The sequence below is a fragment of the Bubalus bubalis genome, chromosome 5 (assembly GCF_019923935.1).
Source record: "Bubalus bubalis isolate 160015118507 breed Murrah chromosome 5, NDDB_SH_1, whole genome shotgun sequence".
Taxonomy (NCBI): Eukaryota; Metazoa; Chordata; class Mammalia; order Artiodactyla; family Bovidae; genus Bubalus; species Bubalus bubalis.
Window position 1 is genome coordinate 123,516,414 of NC_059161.1, and position 18,949 is coordinate 123,535,362.

An 18,949-nucleotide genomic window follows, 5' to 3' on the forward strand; every position below is an offset into this window, starting at 1 on the left:
ATCTGCCTGAATTCAGGAGACTCGGGGTTCAACCTCTGGGTTGGAAAGATCCCCTGGAGAAGGAAATGGCAACCTACTCTGGTAGTGTGGTCTGGAGAATCACATGGACAGAGGAGCCTGGTGGGCTACAGTCCAGGGGGTCACAATGAGTCAGACATGACTGAGCAACTAACACTTTATGAGACAACAGAGGCAAAACACTGGGCATCAGGTAACAAAGGATAATGATCCTTGAGAGAAAGGAAACAGATGAGGTCAGCCCTGCAGGTGACACAGCTAACTGGCTAAGGAAGGGGAACCCAGGCAGAGCTGACACAGTCCCTGAGTTGAGAAAACACAGCTGAGAGTCAGGGAGACCAAGGCAACGGGACTCAGGCAGAGCGCCTGGGAGGAGAGGGCTACAGAGGCAAAGAACACCATGGATCGCAGAGTCCCCATCAAGTGTTCGGCTGAGTCTCAACAAGCTCATGTGAATAAGGAAATTACCTGACGCTGGAGAAAGAGCCATTCAAAAGGCTTAGAGGGAAGATTACCCACTGCTCACAGGGGGCCAAGAATAGCACCTCTTCCCTCCAGTCAGACTACAAAAGCCCTGTAATTCTAATGTCTTGCCTCAGTAGTAAGGAACAAATAGCTCTAGATTAAATACAGCTGTCTCATTTAACAAACCCTAAAATTCAAAAGCAAGACCAAAAAGGATCCATCAGCTTCCAAATTTCTTAAATGCGTCCTATATAACAAGCTAAGTATTTTATGGGAATTCAAAAATATCCAGCATTCAACTAGTTAAAATTCACACTAGTTAAAATTCTGGCATCCAACCAAAAGTTTGCAGGCATGCAAAGATATGACCCAAATGAGAAAAAATCACTGTCACAGACATAAAACTAACAGAATATGACTCTAAAAACAGTATTCTGTATACCTGTACTTCATACATTCAAAAAGTTAAGTGCCATAAAAAAACATTAAAAAAAAAAAAAGACCTAAAATAAACTTCTGAAGATGAAAATCTCAATGTCTGAAATGAAAAATACACTAGATGAGGGACATCTCTGATGGTCCAGCAGGTAAGACTCCATACTCCCAATGCAGGGGGCCTGGGTTCAATCCCTGGTCAGGGAACTAGACACCACATGTATGCCGCAACTAAGAAGCCCCCATGCCATGACAAAGATCCTGTGAGCCATAATTAAGGCTCAGTACAGGTTCCAAATAGGAAAAGGAGTACGTCAAGGCTGTATATTGTCACTCTGCTTTATTTAATTTATATGCAGAGTACATCATGAGAAACGCTGGGCTGGAAGAAGCACAAGCTGGAATCAAGATTGCCGGGAGAAATATCAATAACCTCAGATATGCAGATGACACCACCCTTATGGCAGAAAGTGAAGAGGAACTCAAAAGCCTCTTGATGAAGGTCAAAGAGGAGAGTGAAAAAGTTGGCTTAAAACTCAACATTCAGAAAACAAAGATCATGGCATCTGGTCCCATCACTTCATGGCAAATAGATGGGGAAACAGTGGAAACAGTGTCAGACTTTATTTTCCTGGGCTCCAAAATCACTGCAGATGGTGACTGCAGCCATGAAATTAAAAGATGCTTACTCCTTGGAAGAAAAGTTATGACCAACCTAGATAGCATATTGAAAAGCAGAGACATTACTTTGCCAACAAAGGTCCGGCTAGTCAAGGCTATGGTTTTTCCCGTGGTCATGTACGGATGTGAGAGTTGGACTGTGAAGAAAGCTGAGGGCTGAAGAATTGATGCTTCTGAACTGGGTGTTGGAGAAGACTCTTGAGAGTCCCTTGGACTGCAAGGAGATCCAACCAGTGCATTCTGAAGGAGATCAGCCCTGGGATTTCTTTGGAAGGAATGATGCTAAAAAGCTGAAACTCCAGTACTTTGGCCACCTCATGCGAAGAGTTGACTCATTGGAAAAGACCCTGATGCTGGGAGGGATTGGGGGCAGGAGGAGAAGGGGACGACAGAGGATGAGATGGCTGGATGGCATCACTGACTCGATGGACATGAGTCTGAGTGAACTCTGGGAGTTGGTGATGGACAGGGAGGCCTGGAGTGCTGCGATTCATGGGGTCGCAAAGAGTCGGACACAACTGAGCGACTGAACTGAACTGAACTGGCAGTGAAAATAAATAATAAAGAAAAAATATTTAAAGAAAAAAATACACTAGATGGGATTAACAACAGATTTAAAAGACTGGTGAACTAGAAGTCTTAGCAACAGAAACTATCTGAAAGGAAACAGAGAAATAAAATTTTTTTTAATGAATGGAGCACCAGTGAGCTATGGGACAACTTCAAGCAGCCTGACATACATGTAACAGGGACAAAAAAATATTTGAAGAAGCAATGGCCCCCCAAATGTTTGAATTTTATAAAAATTATAAACTTGCAGATTCAAAAAGCTCAAAAAAATTCAAACACAAGAAACATAAATACACAAAGACATGTCATAATCAAATTCCTAAAAAAAAAAAAAAAAATGATAAAGAAAAAAATTTTTAAAGCAACCAGACAAAAAAGACACATTAAACACAGAGACAAACAAAAATAAGGATAACAATAGATTTCTCAGCAGAAACAATGTCAGCAAAAAGACAGGGGACTGACATCTCTGAAGCACTAAAAGACAAAACTCCCATCCTAGAATCCTATACTCAGCATAACTATTTTCAAAACAAAGGTGAATACTTTTCAGACACAAAACAAAAGCTAAAAGAATTCTGCACCAGAAGAGTAGCACTATAAGAACTATTAAAGGAAGTCCTTCAAGCGGGAGGAAAAATGAACACAAAAAATAGATAGAAATCTGAACACAGAAATCTGGACGTAAAAAGCGAAGTACAGTTAATGGTAACTGCATGTGTAAGTACATGGCTTTTTTCTTATTATTTAAATATCTTTAAAAGATAACTGAATATTTAAACATAAATAAAAATAAAAACAATATTGTTATAGTAAAATATAGGACAAAAGCACAAAAGTTGGAAGGGGAGAAATGGAATATCAATTGTATCTTAATAAAGCTGTTTAAAGAATGGATAAAATAATATCTAAAGATTCTTCCAAGCTAAAGTTTCTAACCTTATATTTCAAAAAATCCTCATTCTCCTCCAGTCTCTTCCTACCCACCTCCTCGCCCCCAAGGCTTATGGGATCTTAGTACTCTGACCAGGAATCGAACATGTACACTTGGCAGTGATCAGAGCCCCAGTCACTGGACTGCCAGGGAATTCTCTACATTCTCTTCCTTTAAAAAAAAAAGTGCAAAAATCTCCCTATTTTGCTACACATTTTTTTGTATGCATATCTAAGCATTTAAAAAAAAATTAGAGGGTTTTCTAATATACCTTTCTTCTGAAACTTCACTAAAACAGAGAGAAACAAAATATTTAAAGAAATAATAAGGAAATTCATAAAACAGAAGCTGTAGAAACAGTGATCAAGAGTCATGCATCAATTCTGCATCTCTCAAAATATTTAATACCTTAACATCAAGGAAAAGGCTGAAACTGAACAACATGAAGGGGAGATAGGAAATCTCAAGCCTTGGAAAGACAAAAAATGAGAGACACAAACAACCGTGAAAAGATGCTTTAGGGTGAGACTAAAAACAGAAGGAAGGGTTAAAGTCTATTTAAGAAACAGTCGTAACCCCAGATTCTCTCTTTCCACTGGAGCAGACATATACCTTGCCCCAGCTGACCCTTACAAAGAAATCTGGGAGCAGCTCTACAACTGAAGCTTATGAGGCTCATGAGAGGAGCTGCTGACAGCCGGAGGGGTGGGTAGAGTGAATGCTGACAGAAGTAAGAGTGTAAAGGAACTTCTGAAGAGTTGAGAGCATTCACCTCTGGGAGTGAAAATGAGCAGACGGAGGACTAGGTCATCTCAGAAGCCTTCTGCTACCACTGACCTTTTAAACTGCATTCGTGCATTATTTTTAAATCTTGAACTCATATCATTTTGATAAAAATCATTTTAATTGGATTATCAGACTACACATTAAAGTTTTCATTTCACTGTTTGTTAGTTTCTAAGTCTTTTTCTTCCTTACCTTCTTTCCACCTGGCTTCTCCACAGTGAAAACCTCACTCCAGATCTGAATTCCGGTGGTTTCGGGGTCAGAGCCCCCTCGCCATGAAAACCCTGTCAACGGTTCTTCTGGGTCACCCAACCAGTTTGAATGGCCACCTTCCTTCTACAGGAGAAATAAGAAATTTCCATTAAAACTTAATCAAGTAACTTTGCACATCAAGGATAAATCATGAGGTGAGTTTGCTCTTTTGGACACAAAAGTCTCCACTTTCTAATTTGAAATGAAATAACTCTACCTCACCTGGAAATATAAGTAGCGTAGCATGAAGTCCAGAAGGAAGGACTTGCCCTTTCGGAAGGCACCAGCCACCGACACGACCACCACATCAAGCTCTCGGATGTGGTCCTGTAAGAGGATGCTGGCCAAGGCTCTCTCTTCTAGCTCAAAGGAATGTTGGTCTTTCTGAACCAAAACAACCTGCACTGGACCAGGCTTTCCACTCTCCATAGCATCACCTATGTTGTTATAGAGATAAAAAAAAAAGTTTCAAATATATGTATCTTTAGCATGGAAGAGTAAAAACTTTTTAAACAGAGCACAAAAGCACCCAACCATAAAAGAAAAGAAAAAAGACAAATTAATTAGACTTCATTAAGAATTTTGTTCATTAAAAGACATCATTAAGGGAGTAAAAATGCAAGTTACAGGCTAAAAGAAAATATTTTAACACCTAAATCCAAAGGACTCATATTCAGAATCATTATAGAAATCCCAAAGAAAAAGACAACTATTCCATCTTTAAGAAGAGTAATAAGCAAAAGATTATGAACAGGCATTTCATTTAAAAAGGATATCCAAACGGCCAATAATCGTATGAAAAGTTTCTATACCATTACTTAACAAAGAAATGTAAATCAAAACCTTATGGAGATACCACTGCTTGCCCATCAGCATGGTGCAACTGTAATTCTCAGACACTCTGATGGGGATGGAACCACTCTGAAAAACTGCTGGGTAGGATCTACTAAAACTAAACGTAACTATGACCCAGGCAACTCCACTCCTAGGTATATACCTACGAGAAATAAATGTGTAGATCCATCAAAAAACATATACGCAAGAATGTTCACATCAGCTTCATTCAAAATGGTCCCAAACTGAAAATAAACCAAAAGTCCAAGAGTAGAAAGGGTACCTGCCAAGGCCAAGCCTTTCACATACATCATTTTACTTAATCCTTAGAACTCTACGAAGTCAATAATACCGCTCCATTTTAAAAATAAAGAAACTAAGGCCTACAAAAGTTAAGTAACAGGTCCCAACAAGTCCTGGAGAAAACTTGAAAAGATCTGTAGGTCACTATGCTTTGCAGATCACTCTTACAAACCTAGTCAAGGTTTTAGAGGCAAGCAATTCTTTAGCTCAAAATTAACACTAACTCGTAGTTTCTCTTCTAGAGTTAAAAGCACAAAGATATTCTTTGAAATTCAGAGCCACTTAGCTATGTGGATTTACGGAAAGTTTACAAAAAAAAAAAAAAAACAAAGCAGCAGTGGAGTCTATGAAACGAAGCAAAGCACCACTTCCTGTACTAAAGGAGATGTTCTCAGGCAGTTAAAAGGACACCTGTTGCTGTTGTTTAGTTGCTAAGTCACATCCCATTCTCTGTCACCCCATGGACTAGATGGAATTCTCCAGGTAAGAATACTGGAGTGGATTGCCATTTCCTTGTCTAGGAGACCTTCCCAACCCAGGGATCAAACCCATGTTTCCTGCATTAGCAAGCAGATTCTAATAATTGGGTATTTAATGAATATTAGGAAATTATGAATGAGTAAGGCAATGCCAAAGAATGCTCAAACTACCGCACAATTGCACTCATCTCACATGCAAGTAAAGTAATGCTCAAAATTCTCCAAGCCAGGCTTCAGCAATACGTGAACTGTGAACTTCCAGATGTTCAAGCTGCTTTTAGAAAAGGCAGAGGAACCAGAGATCAAATTGCCAACATCCGCTGGATCATCGAAAAACCAAGCGGATTCCAGAAACACATCTATTTCTGCTTTATTGACTATGCCAAAGCCTTTGACTGTGTGGATCACAATAAACTGTGGAAAATTCTGAAAGAGATGGGAATACCAGACCACCTGACCTGCTTCTTGAGAAACCTATATACAGGTCAGGAAGCAACAGTTAGAACTGGACATGGAACAACAGACTGGTTCCAAGTAGGAAAAGGAGTACGTCAAGGCTGTATACTGTCACCCTGCTTATCTAACTTGTATGCAGAGTACATCATGAGAAACGCTGGACTGGAAGAAACACAAGCTGGAATCAAGATTTCTGGGAGAAATACCAATAACCTCAGATATGCAGATGACACCACCCTTATGGCAGAAAGTGAAGAGGAACTCAAAAGCCTCTGGATGAAAGTAAAGAGGAGAGTGAAAAAGTTGGCTTAAAGCTCCACATTCAGAAAACGAAGATCATGGCATCTGGTCCCATCACTTCATGGCAAATAGATGGGGAAAAAATGGAAACAGTGTCAGACTTTATTTTGGGGGGCTCCAAAAATCACTGCAGATGGTGACTGCAGCCATGAAATTAAAAGACGCTTACTTCTTGGAAGGAAAGTTATGACCAACCTAGATAGTATATTCCAAAGCAGAGACATTACTTTGCCAACAAAGGTCCGGCTAGTCAAGGCTATGGTTTTTCCAGAGGTCATGTGTGGATGTAAGAGTTGGACTGTGAAGAAAGCTGAGTGCCGAATAATTGATGCTTTTGAACTGTGGTGTTGGAGAAGACTCTTGAGAGTCCTTGGACTGCAAGGAGATCCAACCAGTCCATTCTAAAGGAGATCAGTCCTGGGTGTTCATTGGAAGGACCGATGCTAAAGCAAATTCCCATACTTTGGCCACCTCATGCGAAGAGTTGACTCATTGGAAAAGACCCTGATGCTGGGAGGGATTGGGGGCAGGAGGAGAAGGGGACGACAGAGGATGAGATGGCTGGATGGCATCACTGACTCGATGGACATGAGTTTGAGTGAACTCCAGAGTTGGTGATGGACAGGGAGGCCTGGTGTGCTGTGATTCATGGGGTCGCAGAGTCGGACAAAACTGAGCGACTGAACTGAACTGAATTAGAAAACAAAACCATGTTTTAGTGGATTATTGCTTAGAAGGAGGCTAAGTTAAAAAAAAAAAAAACAACTAATGAATTTAAAGTAGATTGAAGAACAAATATTAAGTTGAGCATAGTAGAGGTAGGTAGATATGGCCAAAATCATACATATGGTCCCAGAAACCCTTTCGTCTGGGAAGCACTGAAGGCTGAATGATCATAGCGGGCAAAGTAGACACAACAGCCTGACTGCCAGACTCTACCCTTTAAGTATGCACTGCTGCTCATTTTTTAAACTTACAGTATCAGATAGCAACAAAAGGCTTGCCATTTTTTACTTTTTTTGCAAACTACTGGAAAACAACCTATAACTATAGATTAAATGTCATGCTGGCACTATAATACACAGATACTAACACTTTTCTTTCCCATTATTTCCCATTACAAAAAGGAAACATTTTTGTGAATAATCTTTTGGAGTTCTTACTGACATAACAGCAGGTGAATCCGGGGCGTGAAGACCTTCAATCTTTCATATAAAAGAACAAATGAGAACAATTTATTCACACCTTATGGATAAGGCACGGGGTTAAGTGCTGTGCAATACTCAAAGCAGAACCAAAGTCCCTGAGATGGCTGGTTGCTCCCCCAACATCCATTTTTCTCCTGCTGCTATGGTAATATTTTTAGCTAGGCATATAAATACTCAGAAGAAACACATTTCCAAACCAAGCCTGTATGCAGGGTATCACTAGTGCCTAAGTTTTGACTGGAAATGACACAGCAACTTTCAGATCATGCATCTTCCCCCTTCTTGCTGGTTAGATGCAAAAGTAGGAGCAAGTCGCCCTGGACCAGGCGTGTGAGGATAACACCTCAGGAATATTAGAGCAACGAGACAGGTAGGGCTGAGGACTTAAGTGTTGCAAAACTGCCACTGCTGGCTCAGTTTCACAGGAAAGGAAAATGTCTACCTTGCTTAAATCATTTACTTGGAGGGTCTATGAGAGACAGCCAAACCAAGTAACCAATACAGTAGTCCTCCGGACTCCACAATTAACTTCATGGCACTGGTTCTTTCCACTTCATCTATTAGTTCACTGAGCAATGTGAATTTCCAACAGAAAGCAGGCACACAACAAACAACTGCTAAATAAGAATGAATATGTATGTAATATAGTCGAAAGCTACCACTGTAAGGATGCAGGCGGTACTGTCAGGGCAACAGGCATGGAAGATAACGTTACCTGGACCATAAACAAGATAGAAAAATTCCGTGACAAAAAATATATGCAGTTGTATGCAATGACTTGCACTTCAAGAAAAGATGAAGACCACTAAGCACAGTTTGAAAAAAAAAAAAGATAAAACCTTTCCTCATCTCTTCCTCTTTCTGCCTATAGTAAAGTGAAAAGGAAGAGAACCGGGCTATATTTAGTTGAGGGAGCTGGGGAGATCCTGCATTTCTAACAGTATAGTAGGCACAAAGGACCTTAAAAGATCTCGGTTTGGGTCCACGTAAGGGAAAAATCATTTTGAACTACACACATCAATAATTCAAACAGAGGTGCTCACTTTTCACCATACCATCTTTATCTCTCACTTCCTAAGACAATAAAACTATATTATTGATCATCCAAGCAAAAATCTTATTTTTAGGTATCATGTAAATGTCCTTTGCTCATTTATCTTTGCATCTCAGATCCTCCCAATCCCTTAAAGCCCTTAATCAAAACCTCAGGGCCCTCTCCTTTAGCCAGGCCAGCTTCCAATATTTCCTATCAGGTTGATCATTCAAGTCAACATCTCCAGAGTGTTGCTTTCAATTGTCACCTCATTCCCTAGGGCTGAACACCTTCATTATAGTACATAAACATACCATGACAGCAACTACGTATCAAAACTATCAAAAACATTTTATGGATTGATGGCTCAAAGCTAAAATCTTAATTCTGTAAGTCAAAGCCTTTCACCATTCACCCTGTTGCCTTGCTGCTGCTGCGTCGCTTCTGTCGTGTGCAACTCTGTGCGACCCCATAGACGGCAGCCCACCAGGTTCCCCCGTCCCTGGGATTCTCCAGGAAGAACACTAGAGTGGGTTGCCATTTCCTTCTCCAATGCATGAAAGTGAAAAGTGAAAGTGAAGTCGCTCAGTCGTGTCCGACTCTTAGCGACCCCATGGACTGCAGCCTACCAGGCTCCTCCATCCATGGGATTCTCCAGGCAAAAGTACTGGAGTGGGGTGCCATCGCCTTCTCCGCCCTGTTGCTTTAGTTTCTCTAATTCTTTATTCTCCTCATCTTCCCAGGTAAATTTATACTGCTCCTAGGAGAAAGTCAGGATCCAAGTGCTATTCTAATTTCAAAATTTCAAACATACAGCCTATTCATCTATTTGTTTCCACGGCCTGAAATGTGCCTTCCGCTCGACTCCAGCAAACACTTGCTCGTCCTTCATCACTCACCTGCACCCTCCCTCGGGCCTGACCTCCCACCCAGTCCTCAGTCCACAGGGCTTGAATCCTTCCTCTCTCACCTCCAGAATGTAAGATCTATGAAGACAGAGAATTTTGTCTCTTTTGTTCAATGCTATGTCCCCGAAGAACCAGAACAGTGCCCATAGAGAGGAGACATCCAGTAAACATTTGCATAATAAACAAGCAAACTCCACCTTTTAGTCACAATGTGACTGTGGATAAACATCTAACCACTTGTAGTTCCATTTATTTATAAAATTAATACCATCTCAAAGCAACAGTGTCTGACACAAACTCCAAGCGTGCTCAGACACATTCGACTCTTTGCAACCCCATGAACGGTAGTCTGCCAGGCTCCTCTCTCTGTCCATGGGACTTCCCAGGTAAGAATACTGGAGTGGGTTGCCATTTCCTTCTCCAGGGGATCTTCCCAACCCAGGGATCAAAACCAGGTCTCCTGTGGCTCCTGCATTAGCAGGTGAATTCTTTAACACTGAGCCACCTGTGAAGCCCGTATGACACATATTATGGACTCAATCAAACGAACCTGTTTTCCTATTTCCCCTACTAGTAAATACTATTGGGAGGTGCTGGGGGAGGTTGAAGAGGGAGGGCACATATGTATACCTATGGCTGATTCATGCTGATGTATGGCAGAAACCAACACACTATTGCAAACCTATTATCCTTCAATTTAAAATAAATTAATTAAAAAAAGAATACTAGCACATACTATTATTCTACTTGGGGCTTCCCTTGTAGCTCAGCTGGTAAAGAATCCACCTGCAATGCGGGAGACCTGGGTTCAATCCCTGGGTCAGAAGATCCCCCTGGAGAAGGGAAAGGCTGCCCATTCCAGTATTCTGGCCTGGAGAATTCCATGGACTATATATAGCCCACGGGGTCGCAAAGAGTCGGACACCACTGAGCGACCTTCACTGATTATTCCACTCATTACAACTGTATATTGTAATGAGCTCCTGGGGAGTAAGGAAACTTGTCACGTTCAGGCCCCATAAATACCATAGAATAATAGCTTCTAGTATCATGAACACTGAACCTAACAGTACACGTAAAGAACTGCAGTAAAGTCAGTTTCTTCCCTTCCTCCTCCCAGTCTCCTTTCTGTCACTGTCAGCCTCCTTCAAGTCTGTCTTAATGCACTCATCTACCCATTCCCTTCTCATCACCTTGCCATCTGACTTTCCTCTCAGTCTGTTGAAACCATTCTCTAGTTCATCAGTGACCTCACCTGCCAAACGCAATAGGCCTTTCTTGATTCTCATTCAACCCTACACCTGTGATAAAACACAATGGCCCACGACTTCTAACACTTCTTAAAACCTTTGGACTCTACAACAGTGCCCACTCCTCCTTCCCTTCCAGCCTCTTTATCAACCTCTTTTCAGCCTGTGATGCCCACCAGTGCCCTGCTTTAGCCTTGTACAGATCTCATCCTCTCCCTGATTGAGCTCTCTGCTCATTAATTTCACTGAAACTCGCTCAATCGTGTCTGACTCTTTGCGACCCCATGGACTACACAGTCCATGGAATTCTCCAGGCCAGAATACTGGAGTGGTTAGTCTTTCCCTTCTTCAGGGGATCTTCCCAACCCAGGGATCGAACCCAGGTCTCCTGCATTGCAGGTGAATTCTTTACCAGGTGAGCCACAAGGGATGCCCATTAATTAATTAATTTCACTGCACCCTCTATTTTGGTGATGCAACTTCATTAATTTCTAACCTGCACTTGGGTCCAAATGTGCAACTGCCTAAGGCATACATTCACCTGGATATTCCACCATTAGCCTACTCTCAGAGTCTCGGTGGAGTATTACATAGAAATAAATGGGTATAAGAGTCAGAGGACAAGTTCCTGTTCCAGTTCTCCCACTAACAACCTGTGTGATTCTGGGCATGTCCAGCCTTCAATCTCAACAGTAAAATGAGGCAAGATTAAACCTCTGCATATAGTATCATCAGTCATTTAGTATCATCAAAGTGAATCCTGCCAGCTACTCCACTCTCAAATCTCTGCCTTTCAGCCTCCACATCTTTCCTGCCTCATATGCAATGTACCACCAAACCCTATCATTTCTTCCTTCTGTAACTTCAGCTCCTGGTTTGGCAAAGATTGTTAAGCAAGTGAAAGAGTATGTAGAGGAGAGAGGCCTTCCCTAAGAATCAGGAAAGGCCAGACTTCAGGGCCCAGTTTCGTACTAACTGTAACAGCATAAGTAAATCATTTTACTTACCTATGTCTCAGTTTCTTCTACAAAATCAGGCAGTTAGGTAAAGCCATTTTCCAGCTCTAAAATTCAATGCCAGTTGAACAACTGAAAATTTCCTGAATATCTAAATTGGCCAAACTTGTTACGGAACCTATTCATGCTTTGGTTTAACTTAAATCGTATAGGCCTGGCTAAAGAACAGAACAAAATTCATGATAAAAAAAGCAACTTGCACAGGAAGGACTCCACAAAAGACTTGAGGGTTTTTTTAAGGGCAAGAGACACCCTATTTGCAGTGAAATTACTTCCATTTCTCAGGAATCATACTGGAGATCTAACCTCCAGGGATGGTGCTAGAAAAACCTTTAAGTGGTAACCTTATATGCCTTCTCCCTTAGCAAAGTAATTATTTTCTAAGTTGACATTTTCTGAGTAACACTCACTTATATGAACAATTAATATTTGTTTAGTATATGAAGAGTTCATGAACAACAGATGTGACATTTTATACACATACAAAAGATATGGGCTGACCAGTCATATCTATCCTCAGTATACACTTTTTTTGGGGGGGACGCACCACAGAGCTTGTGGGATCCCAGTTTCCAGACCATCCGTTTACATTTAAGTAAACTTATAAACCTACGTTTAGGAAAAACTGAAGTTTAGTGAACTTAAAACCTAACTTTAAAAAAAAAGGTGAGTGGTAAAACTATTATACTGCTAATTATTAGTGCTGTAAATAGCTCAAAGTAATACTGTATCAGTCATCATTTCAAAGTATGTAGAAATATTGAAAATATTTGGTAATTATAAAGGATTCCAATAATTGACATGGAAGTTTTTTCTAAGTACTTTTAAAGCACTGACTTAGCCTCTCCTTTTTAATACACACCTTAATCCAGATTAATCACTATGTTTAAATATGCTTATTTAATCGATGTATAACTGGACTCAGTGGACGTGAGTTTGAGCACTCCAGGAAATGGTGAAGGACAGGGAAGCCTGGCATGCCGCAGTCCGTGGGGTCGCAAAGAGTCGAACACAACTTAGCAACTGAACAACTTCACCAAAAGGACAGACATATAGAATGGCCGAAAGACTAACAAGTGAAATTAATTATTATTAGGAAAGATTTGTAGAGACTATGCAAATTACAACACTAATTCTTTCCAGATTTCTGAATTTTTAAAGGGCAGAAGAAAACAACGTAGCAGCACAGGCTAAATAAATGTAGATGAGACGACTGAATTGTAAGTGGCCTTTCTGACCCTACGGAAAACAAACATCTTAAGAAACAAGTTCACACATGTATACCTATGGCGGATACATTTTGATGTTTGGCAAAACTAATAGAATTATGTAAAGTTTAAAAATAAAATAAAATTAATTAAAAAAAAAAAAAGAAACAAGTTCTATCAGAAAAAGCATTATGGGGGAAAGAAGTTTAAATGCTCCTCAAATATTTGAAAACAGTGATAAACTCAACGAAACCAGTTATTTGGAAGCAATCACAATTGCTATTTCAGGGAATTCAGACAGAAGTTAGTAGATCAATCGATCGGTTTAGACCAGGGTTTCTCAGCCTCAGCACCACTGGTATTGTGGGTGAATAGCTCTGTTATGGGAAACTATCCCACTTACCGAAGGATATTCAGCAGCATCTCTCACCTCTTCTCACCAGGTATCAATCGCGCTCCCTCTTGATTGGGAGACCCATACATGTCTCCAGGCATTGCCAAGTGTCCCAACCAGGCAAAACCACCCTGGGTTAAAAACCACTGGGGCAGAGCGAGCCTCATTCTCATCCTTACTGTCCAGAGAGTTCTGAAAAGCAAATCCTAACTATCCTTAAAGAAACAGCTCACTGAGCAGCATGCATGACTCAGGGTAAAGTTATGGCCTGAGTTTTCCATTCTCCTTTTGAAATACCACATTTTCTAAAGAGCAAAAGCAACACACCCAAAACCAGAAGCATACCATTTTCATGCCTTGTTTTTGCTGGCAGTCTTTTAAAGTTCCCAATTCACAGAGAACGCCAAAGAAAACACATCATCATATACAAAGGTACATGGAAACTCTCAGCCAACTCTAGAACTGCTGGGTGTGGCTCCTTTTTGCTGATGGTGGGAGTGCCTTTTGTCTCAAGGTAGTATATTGGTAGAGACACATATATTTCTAAGGTTGTTTCCATGAAAATACGATTTAAACACAACTCAGTAGAATACTAGGGGAAATTTACATTCTAATTAATTAAAAGGTTTACAAGGAAGATTATTTTCATCTGTCATAGAAAATTTTTGTATTTTAGCACAGGTAGTGGTTTGGTCACAAAGTCATGTCCAACTCTTGCAAGTCCATGGACTGTAGCCTGCTGGGCTCCTCTGTCCATGGAATTCTCTTGGCAAGAATACTGGAGTGGGTTGCCATTTCCCTCTCCAGGGGATCTTCCCAATCCAGGAATGGAACCCAGGTCTCCTGCATTGCAGGCAGATTCTTTACCTACTGAGCTATGAGGGAAGCCTCCACAGAATGCTTAGCACACACAATGCTGAACAAAAGCACTTTTTCTTAGTCAATTAAGAATTTTGCAGTGCTTCATGGACTTATGAAAATCAATTATGTCAGAAATGCAGAGACTGAATCTAAAAACGAGAAAAAAATCTTTTTAACAGAAAGAATTCAATATTCACCTTATTTGACTCTACCCTAAAAATAAGACCACCACCAAAATCAACCTGGTTAGCTGAAGGTTTTAATTATCTGTATTCCATTTGAATAAGACTTTCTTAACTGGCAATATTTGATTTGGATTCCTCATCATTTCAAAACATAAAGAATTAATCTACTTCTCCCCTTTTTCACCTACTCTGTCTGTAAAATCTACTTTCTAATTTGTAATATACTTTAGCCTCCCTATGGACTGTAGGCTCTTCTTTTCATGGGATTTTTCAGGCAAGAATACTGGAGTAGGTTGCCATTTCCTCCTCCAGAGAATCTTCCCAGCTCAGGGATGGAACCCCTGTCTCTTGTCTCCTGCATTGCAGGCGGATTCTTTAACTGCCAAGCCATTTGGGGAAGCCCAGAAGAGTACCAACTCAATATAAAAATATTGACATTACAAATCATACTTCCTATAATGCAATAAATCAATTCAAATTAAGCAACCACCTATAGGGAAATTTGATTATTAATATAAAAATTAAATTGCTTGGGTTTTAGGAGCTTTTTCACTAGTGCCTGGCCCCTCAATGAGTTAAATCGGAATCTGTGAGTTAGCTCCAAGCATTGGCAGGTTTTAAAAACCCCGTTATTCTAAAGTCCCTGCAGAGCTGGGAACCACAGCTCTACAGCAACTAAAAGATTTTTTTTTTTTCCTTTTAACTAAAAGCTTTCCCATCATGTTTCCCCCTTGATATTTTTTAGAGAATATGCTCTTAGAATCTCAAAGTCAGGAAAATGTTTTAAAATTGAGACTAACTTTAAACTATAGCTGTGTTGTTTAAACAATTTCTCAATATGAAACACATGGCCACAGAAATTTTAAAGGCATGCCTAGTCATGAGAGGTAAATTTTAAACCAATTCTCAAACAAGTTCACACGCCCTAGGGTGCCCTAATATTTCAAAGAAATATTAGACTATATGACCAAATTGTGAGTAATGGCTACCACTGAGGAACTGGGGAGGCAGAGAAGACATTACGTTTCTTCTTACAAGTCTCCATTATTTCATTTTAAATAATTAGTGAGTATATCTTTTATGACTTAGGAATCATGAAAATGAAAAAATGCATGTGCTACATCTTAGAAAACCAATTCTACAAAAGCCTATTCTAAACAGGGAAGCCTGGTGTGCTGCAATCTATGGGGTCACAAAGGATGGGACACAACTGAGCGACTGAACAAGCCCTGTTTAGTGAAAACTAAAACAATTATGCTAGCTCACATCATCACATTTCTTCTCTACTACTACTTTTCTTAACTTTATGACTCCAGTAAGACAGTAAATAACAGCTAATAAAACAACCTGCGCTGCGAACCTAATGCCTCATTTGGTAGAGATCTTCAGTTAAGCGTTTCCTTGACAGGTGTTAAAGCAGCAAGAGAGATTTCTACACTATGAGCTACTTTCTGTGGGGACTGAAAAAAAAGCACTCATTTGAAACTCAACACTGCAATGCTGAATACGTATCTTGGCTTAAAACTACATAGGTTTTGATTCTCCAAAAGCCAGCCAGAATGTGAAACCACGTTTTTGGTCCGTTAGTTCTTTTCTCTCCTTCCCAAAACATTCTACCCAACTTCGTGTTCAAATTTCAGGGCTGGGATTTATTGAAGAGACTTCAATGTTCTGTTGTTGCCTTTAGATTTCGCAAAGAAACGTCTGGCCTTTTCAACAGAACACGCAGCAAACAAAAATAAACTCAGGTAAAATGACAGATGAAATCAAAACCCACGAATTTATGGTGACCATCTGTTTTTATTTAATACTTTCACTATTCTTTATGTCTTCAAGAAAGCAAAAGAACGTATTGTACCACACGTACTAAAAGAACTTCTTAAAAATCAATTTAGGCCACATTCTATTATCTCCTTTAGGGAGATAAGTGTGGGTTGAAAATCAATCTTCCTAATACTTCTTGTAACTCAAGGTCGTTTGGATAAAAATAAAGTTTCCAACTCAAAGACACTTCGCAGCCCTCCACAGCTTTTTGAAAGGTTGAACAATACGGCATCTGTAATATTTTTTTCAGCTCCCTGGGCCCGTTGACAAGGCCAGAGCCACTCGGCCCGCGAGTGTGCGAAGCGCCCAGGCAGGAAGGAGACCGCAGCCAAGAGCGCCCAGCTCAGCCAGGGCGGGGCCGGCGGGGCGAAGCCTCGGAACGACGCCCCGGGACCACCGACCCTCGGGGCCGCCCCAGGCGGGGAGGGGAGGCGCCAGGCGGGCGGCAGCAGCCCCAAGGGGCACTAACAGTCTCCCCCGAGCGCAGGGCCCGACCTCCGAAGGTGGCCGAGGAAGGCGCCGCCCGTGCCCTACCGTCCCGACCCCGCGAGCAGCCCCTGGACCCGAAAAAGCCGGCCAAGGGACACCAAGGAGGGGCGCGCAGTCCCAACCCCGGGACGAGGAAGGGCTGCGGCGCGGGCGTGCGGTCTCCTCGGAGCTACAGCAGCGAGGGCGGTGGAGGTGGCCACAGAGCGGGCTCGGGGGAAATCGGGCGCCTCACCTGCTCCTCCCGATGCAGCCGCTACCGCTCGCTGAGGGGACAACATGGAGCCTCCGCCTCCAGCAGAAGCAGCAGGGGCGCAAAAAGGGCAGGGCTGGGGCGGGAACGAACCAGGCCCTGGAGGCGGGAAACGGGCGTGGCCTGGGCTCTAACAGAAACTAGCGAGGAGGGGCGCGCGAAGCCGCGAGAGAGCGAGAACACAGAGGGTTGGCATGGGTCGACCGAGGCGCAGCGAGCGCCTAGCCGACTGGGGCGGGAAAGCGCACGCGGCAAAATCCCGCCACCGCCCGACGCGTGTGCGCGTGCGCTGGAGTCAGACACTGGGTCTTGAATACCTGGGGCTGCGCACTGGGAGCAACGGTCCCTTGGGAATTGTAGCCCCTAGTTCTCTGGTTACCCGCCAGCGGTTCTCCTTTGGCGAACTCATCCGGGGCGGGGAGGAAGCGGAAGAGAGGGACCAGGATTGTCGCGGCTCTTCGACGACTGAACTACAACTCCCAGCAGGCCGTGCGGGGAGAACCGAGCCGGCCAGTGGTCTCCGCCCAGCTTAGTCTTGAGGCCAGGCCCAGGTCCGAGGCCTTTGGTGGAACCGGCCTCGGACCCCTACCGGCCGCGTTTGAGAGGGTTTCGATGTTTAACGCTGGCCGGAGCCATAGGTAGGCGGCACTCTACCGTAAGGACCGAAGGGAGGCCTCAACCACGGATGACGTGAGCATCACTGGTTTTTTAAATGATTTTGACTTCACAAGGAGAGGAGGGCGTGACTTCATTATCACCATTACAGCTACTCCCGATATTCCTGTCTCTGCCCAAGCCTGATGGCCCACCATCGCTACTGTTAACAGCTAACATAAGAACTTCCAGGGAAAGTCCTTCCACTGGCTTTGTTCTTTCTAAGCTATGGCCGTATTTTGTAAACAAACCTCTGGCTTCCTGGAGCTTGTCTTGAAGTTGCTTTGGCAATGACATTCTTACTTAAACTGTATGGTAGATCAATACAAAACACGGTTCTCCAAAAATGCTTTTATTCACACTCACGTGTGATTGCAAAACTGGCAGTTGTCACAATTGAAGAATATTATTATTTTGGATTTGTTGGGGTAGGGACAGTTGTCTTGGGGGTAAGTAGCTGATGAGAGGCTAAAGTGTCTGTCGCCACCACCACCACCACCTCTTGCATCACCCTTGCTTCATTCACTTGACACATTATTCCACTTTCTTTCTTCTGTCTTACCTTTTATAACCTACCCAGAACCTCCTTCCAGCCATCTCTAGGCTGTGCGATGCCCTTGATCTGGGTTTCATTCCCGGAGTGATTAGGCCAGCAGTAAAGAAGTAAAGATAATTCTACCTAAACTTACCTAAAGAGGTCCTGTTTTGCTTTCTTTTCCCCTGCCCCTTCTGATTCTCTGCAAACTCTCAAGGTTATTTGAATACCTCCTCCAGGCATTATATGTGAATCTAGATTTAAGCTAAACTAACTGACCAACAAGAAACTAGATGTGAATATCAGGACAAGTGGTTACTGGGGTTTCACATTGCGCAGAAAGCAAGATGTTACACAAATCCAAGGCATGTGCGGCATGCTCAGAGAAAGGGGCCCGAGACTAATGACTTGTCACGATTGCAATAAACAATTTAAGAAGTTAAATTGAACATGGTGGTGATGAGCATATAGTGTTAGTCATTCAGTCATATCCAACTCTTTGCAACCCCATGGACTCCTCCATCCAGGAGGCTCCTCCGTCCATGGGATTTTCTTCTCCAGGGGAATCTTCCCGACCCAGGGATCGAACCTGAGTCTCCTGCATTGTAGGCAGACTCTACC

The 18,949-nt window shown here is 42.2% G+C and overlaps 1 protein-coding gene across 2 annotated transcripts in view; it reads right to left on the reverse strand.

Moving 5' to 3' along the window:
• The window catches only part of ATL3 (atlastin GTPase 3), a 44,158-nt gene extending 26,554 nt beyond the window's left edge, over window positions 1–17,604 (reverse strand). The window contains exons 1-3 of one of the 2 annotated variants that reach the window (XM_006050832.4): window positions 17,457–17,604; window positions 4,364–4,578; window positions 4,082–4,225 (exon numbers count right to left, since the gene is read on the reverse strand). In XM_006050832.4, the coding sequence (XP_006050894.2) occupies window positions 4,082–4,225; window positions 4,364–4,570 (351 nt within the window). In that variant the 5' untranslated portion in view covers window positions 4,571–4,578; window positions 17,457–17,604. Of the gene's footprint in view, window positions 1–4,081; window positions 4,226–4,363; window positions 4,579–17,121; window positions 17,349–17,456 lie in introns of those variants that run through there. The other variant, XM_006050831.4, reaches the window with a different exon arrangement.
• Between the last annotated feature and the right edge of the window lie 1,345 nt (window positions 17,605–18,949).